Below are 6,000 nucleotides of genomic sequence, written 5' to 3' on the forward strand. Positions count from 1 at the left end.
AATGACTATCGGTGCGTTTTTAAAGATGTCAGTCATTGAACATGGGTAGCAGCAGTGAGAACTGGGAGGACGCTGGCAAAAGCCAATGAGTGAGTTTTAGTTGTTCTTCGTAAGAGTTGGTCATTATTAGAATCAGTGTTTAAATATTGCGCATTTGTTTGTTATTCCTGATGCAGAAGTACTATAGTTCCTTGTCAAGGTTTTCTTTTTATCATGTATTTAAGACTCCTCTGCCACCTTCCCCCTTTCTTCTGTGACAGTGGCATTATATGGTCTCTTTGTACGTGTCACCTCTGCAGGTTCATCGCCTGCACCCACACCAAGATGTACCACATCACCTCTGTTGAATATGATGAATTCATCAACACCCTCCGCAGCGCCCGTGCAGCTTTTATGCTAACTCCTGGTGGCATGGTGCAGTTCACAGAACTACTGCACAGCCTGCGGCGCTCCAAGTCTTGCAAAAAAGATCTCTGGCAACGCATTAATAACATGGTGTCATCAAGTCCCCCCATCTGACGCCATCATGGCCTTTTAGGTGCACGCAATTGATGGCTGTAACTGAAACTCGTTTCTTACCAGTGTTCCTTTTGTGTTTTCTTTTCTTGGGTCTCTCTCTCTCATTCTCTTTGTCGTTGGTATTTCTGCATATTGCATATAGCAATGGGGTGTACGACTGAGGGGTAAGCTCTTCTCGAGTCTTTGCCTACACCAGCCTTGGACAGTGCCGATAAAAGTTTCTGTGAGGGTGGTTTGGGAGCTGATCATCTTTGGTCTGAGGGACCTTGTTGTTTGTGTGAATGCCTCTGCAACTCATAGCAGATGTAACATTGTTAATTTATTGCATACTCCCACTACGTGTGTGTCCCTGTGTGTTTGCGTGCGTGTTTGTGTGTGTGTGCGTGCGTGTTTGTGTGTGTGTACATGTGTGTGAAACAATTGCAGACAGGTTTGTCCCGGTAACATTTGTCTGAAAAGTGTTCCAGTAGCCCACAGGGGGTTATCCCTTGCTCTGGACACGTCTCTATGGAAGACTTTACACCCTCAGCAGCAGGCAGTGGGAGTTGTGTTGCTAGTGGTTTGGTTTTTGAATGTAGCTGCAAAAAAAATGCTGTGGTGCTAGCTTGGACACAACCAAGGTTGGCACTGGCTGCAGATGTAGGCACATCCCAAAAGCTGATTAAGGCATGCTGTTGACCTAAATATGTACTGACTGATGTAGTAGCTGTTTTCGTTGCTCAGTCCATGGCCGGTGCTCTATATTTTCACTATATCTATTTTTGTTTCCACATGCAATGTGTATGTGCATGTCATCTCATGATATGCTTGAAGCTTGATGTTTTGGCCCTTTATTACAAAAAGATAGGAGGCAATGTCGTGAGTTTATAATCTTGTTTGCCATTTTGCTCAAAAGAAAAGAGGTATTTGTGTTGTCTGTGTGCAACTGTAATTTTTAGTTTGTTGTACTTGTATGTTGTAGCTTCCCAAAATGCCAATACTGTTTTGTTTTGTCGTCAGCTAACACATACTACAGGACAACGTCACGATAGTTCTTAAGGCAGCTCCTAATATGTGGCAGCTTCTGCAGAGCCAGGCAAGAAGCAGGGCTGATATGGGTGCATGCCACTGTCAGTTTTTTCCCATGTTTGAATGCAGAATGGTGGCCAGCCGTGGCTGCTCATGTATGTCTGCGTGGAGCTTCTGCACGGGCCGTGCACATGTTTCTGTCATACTTCAGGACTCTGCTCATTCAAGAGCAGAGTTGCTGCACTCCATGTCGATTTACTCGGCGTTGCCTTTCTTGAAGTGTGGCCTACTAGTGTCATTGTCGCCATCATCATGGCCACCATGTTACTGAAACAACAGTTGCCTGTAACATGCAACTTTTCATGCAGCGGCTGGGCAGGAGTAGCATCGGGTGGCTGGTCGCGAGTTTTTCAGGTGTTTTTCATCATGGTACATCAGTGCTCAAGTCGTGAAAACACTTTTTTCCAGTGTCTGGTGATGTTTGTTGTTCCCTCGTTTGTTGTTGTTCACTGTTGTGGTGACGATGGTGGTGTTTCAGTGCGTCCTAGTGACCATTGCCTTTATCCTCTGTTTAATCACCATTAGTGTATCACTCTATTGTCACTGTAGACATATGACCATACTTTGCATTCATCAGATATGCAAGCTGTATAGAGGAGCTTGCAGGTCATAATGGCTCTGGGAGGTCCATTGTATTGCCATCAGAGAAAAGAAAAGAAAAAAAAAACTCGGGCTTGTGGAAGTGACACATGCTCCTTCTTTGCGCTCTTCATCCAAGCAGTTAGCAGTAGTATCCGTTTTTCATGCCTTTCCTTTTCATGTGTTCTCAAGCTATGGGCCACAAAGTTCTTGGTTCAAAGTTAACAGGCTAGAACCTCTCACATGGGTGCCTGAATTTTATTCTCTGGCAGAGCCCCTTTTCCCATTCTTTTGTACGCGTACATGTACAATGTTGTTGCTTCATACAGGTAGTATGAGGTTAGCGTTCATGACACTTGGTATCTAGAAGGTGTCACTTTCTTTTTGTCTGCTGTCAAATCACTTGTGACTGAAACAGAAGGTCTCACATAATTTTAAAGGCAAACATTGTTCTCATAAACAGTATTGGTATAGAATGCTTAGAATTTTATATTTTGTAGTTTAATTCAAAGCATGCATTGCTAGTGTTTTAAAGCCATGCAAGAAAATTATCGCCATTATTCACTGGCAAATTGACAATGACAAAGTGGCTGTGTATGACATTTCATTTTGGCGCTTGTTTGTTTGCCAGAAGAGTTTTGACCCGTCCACGAAGGAAACCTCCCATCATCCACAACACAGGCTTCACATTTCATGCATGCAACAGTGCTGAAGGGAAGACATTCAGATGCATACCATGATGCTAGAGCATTCATTACAACAGACAGTTGCAAATTATGTATCTGTTTGTGCAATTTTGTGATATTATTTATAAACCTTATGTTCAGTTCTACTGCTTACCCATTTTTGCTACCATTACAGAACAAGTTAGTGTAAACTTTAACAATCTTGTGACTGTCACTGTCCTAGCATTTCATCCTAGAATAAATTTTTCTATGTTACGAGTGATTTTCAGCCTTTTACTCTGGCTGCACGCCATCTGAGTCTGCAACCTTGTGCACAAGGTTTGCTGCACAAATGTAGTTATTCTCTTTATTGAAGCAGAAGTAACCAGAACAACCGAGAACTACCATGTTGGAGCATTATCCTGGCACTAATGTCTCCAAGTGAATGTATCACCGGATCTACTGAGAAGACTTGTCCATAAGCATGAATGTTGCTAAATTAGAGCTCTAGCATAGTTCAGATTTAGCTCTCGCGGAAGTATCCTGTTGTATTCTGTGAAACAAAAATGGCAATGAAGGCATTCTGGTAAGTGCTGGCAGGACTTGCTGCTGACCATTTTGTCCGTGAAGTCTGTGTACATTCACTTACATTACACATGAAACCTTTTCTTGTTCAATTGAAGAACTCCTTTCCTGCGCTTGCTCAACAAAGGTGCTGCCCACAAGAAATCAAGCATGCATTTCTGATCTACATTTTTAATGTCAACGAATATATGTATATATAATGAAAGTGCCCCCAGAAGACCCTATCTGAGCTTACCGTATTTTCCGGTGTCTAAGACGCGGGTTTTTTTCTAAAATCTTTCTGGTTCGTCCTATACAAGGGTGCGTCTTATATGGGAATTTTCCGGGTTTTTTTTTTTTTTAGAGTTCAGAAATTACTCATGTTCATGTTCAAGCTTTTTTCACCGAAAAAATATTACTACCAATAACGCGGTTGTAACATGGTACCGTGTTACCGGTACCGGAGTACCGGGAGCCCGCGCGCAGCCAATGCGCATGCGCAGATAGCCTTGACGGCGACAGATGGCGCCACATACCCGGCAGCTGTGCTCGCGCCCGCAGCGTCGGAACCAATCAGCGCGTACTCACTGCCAGTGGGCGGGTTCACGGTACTCCGGTAACGGTAGCGGTAGCACGGTATGCTAAAGGTGTCTAATACTTTAGTACGGGGACCGCCGTGCGCAACTTTTTTAGGTTAACTATCATGAAACGACGGGGTTGACCACTTCCGGTATCTTAAACACGCGGCCGTTTCGGAGGCCCCTATCCATGGAGGAAGGATCCTCCATGCCCCAAGCAAAGTTAATGTGAAATGATAAAAGAAGCCGACAGTCGCGCTTCTCGCCATTGTCAAGACAAGCCGAGAGAAGCCGACGTTTTTTTTAGTCGCCCTTTGCAAGTACGTAGTGGGAAGAGAATGCTTCATTTCATTTATTTTACCCTCAGGGCTTTCGCATTACAGAGGGGGTGGGACAGTGAAGAAAACAATACATAGACCGCTTCAGCCGCGTTGCCTTTTCGATAGCGCATCCGAAGATGAAGACTTTGAAGGTTTTATGTAAACATAATTTTTATGGACATGAGAGTTCTTTCGCTTTTTTTTCTTTGGTGCTAAAACGTGGGCGGGTATGGCGTGAGTGTTGCCTTTTTCGATCACTTAGCGTTGCTTAAGAACTTCTCACACGTACGGTGCATTTCGCGATGGGCGCATAAGCATGTTTAATTAAGCCTCACTAGCCTAACTGGGTAAATTGGGGTGCGTCTTATATACCAATTTTTTCAATGACAGCCTCCATATATGGCGGGTGCGTCTTATACAAGGGTGCGTCTTGTACACCGGAAAATACGGTAGTTTTCCTTTCCAAAAAAAAAACGCAAAGCCAACTTCGTGGATGGCCAGTTTTCTGCAATTCCCGAAGCCTAAACCTCTGACCGGTATAAAGTAGAATTTTTTGCACCCAGCTTTCCAGATATTTTTCTATCAACACTCCACATACCGCATAATGAGGCGAAGGGTATGATTTTGTCTCTGGTGTCTATAAAAAAATGGTAGACTTGCCACATTTTAAAACTTTTTTAAATATGGAGAGGTATATCTCCACAAATTTGAAAACTAGAAACCTTAAGCTTCGTGAATTCTGCTGGTAATATTCATGCTCATTTTGGAGTGCCTGGTAGGAATCCTTCATATCTTAAAATTCACTCGGATTTCAAGCAGAACGTGTTGCCAAATTTTGGAAATTATTTTTTAAAAATAGTCACCTTAAACTTCTTTCCACCTTTCAGAAATTATGAGAACATGCCCACACATGCTTAAAAAATATGTTGCATTACTTTTGTATTTCTATAACACTTGCAGAGCAGCCAACGTGACTGTTAGCGGGGTTGTAGCTACGACTAGAGTAACGGAGGGTTGGGTCCCAACTTGAAACGACTAAGTGGTCAGTGATTATGGAGAAACTTCCCTTTGACTTTAAAGAGGCCATAAGCACTATTAAAATGAATTTCAATTTCATGCAGATACCCACTTATATGTGTAGCTTCATACTATTTTATTTAAATAAGTGACTTAGCAAGAAGTGTCGTTTCACCAAGGACTGAATTTTGACTGTGTTTGTAGTGTAGCAGCACTAACAAAAATCTACATAAGCTTTTGACGAAACATTTACTCCATATTCACTTCTTTTTCCAATGGATCTTTGCAAAAACATGTTAGCCAGAAAATTTATAGGCCACAAACTCCCGCTGATACAGGACACAAGTGTGAAGTGCTAAAATTTGCTCGCCTAATGAGATGAAATTGAGTCTACCAGCAGCACAGGATAGCCCGGCTCAGCATAGGCGCCAAGCACAGAACAACGGAGCGAGCTTGAAGGCTGCTTGCTCTGCCCACTGATGTCGTAAGGGTAGGGGATGTGCAGCGAGGCGCATCACCCTTATCGGTTGCCGGCAACTGCAAGCAGCAGTTTTCAAAAATTTCTAAATTATAGGGTCCATGCAGAGCTTTCAAATTTAACTCTAATATCCACACAGACCACGTTGCACTAGAATATGCCCATTGAAATCATGTCTGGGTACCTTTAATGGGTCCCTTCAGCAGCCTAGG

The 6,000-nt window shown here is 43.0% G+C and overlaps 1 protein-coding gene across 4 annotated transcripts in view; it reads left to right on the top strand.

The window, feature by feature from the left end:
* Dora (zinc finger SWIM domain-containing dorado) overlaps nt 1-3,114 on the top strand; it is an 83,106-nt gene extending 79,992 nt beyond the window's left edge. For all 4 annotated transcript variants that reach the window (XM_089582392.1, XM_089582395.1, XM_089582394.1 and 1 more), the window contains exon 26: nt 300-3,114. In XM_089582392.1, the coding sequence (XP_089438518.1) occupies nt 300-519 (220 nt within the window). In that variant the 3' untranslated portion in view covers nt 520-3,114. The remainder of the gene's footprint in view (nt 1-299) is intronic.
* Nucleotides 3,115-6,000: the final 2,886 nt, after the last annotated feature.

Source organism: Amblyomma mixtum, chromosome 3 (assembly GCF_055824585.1).
Source record: "Amblyomma mixtum isolate Tamu chromosome 3, ASM5582458v1, whole genome shotgun sequence".
In the NCBI taxonomy this organism is placed as follows: Eukaryota; Metazoa; Arthropoda; class Arachnida; order Ixodida; family Ixodidae; genus Amblyomma; species Amblyomma mixtum.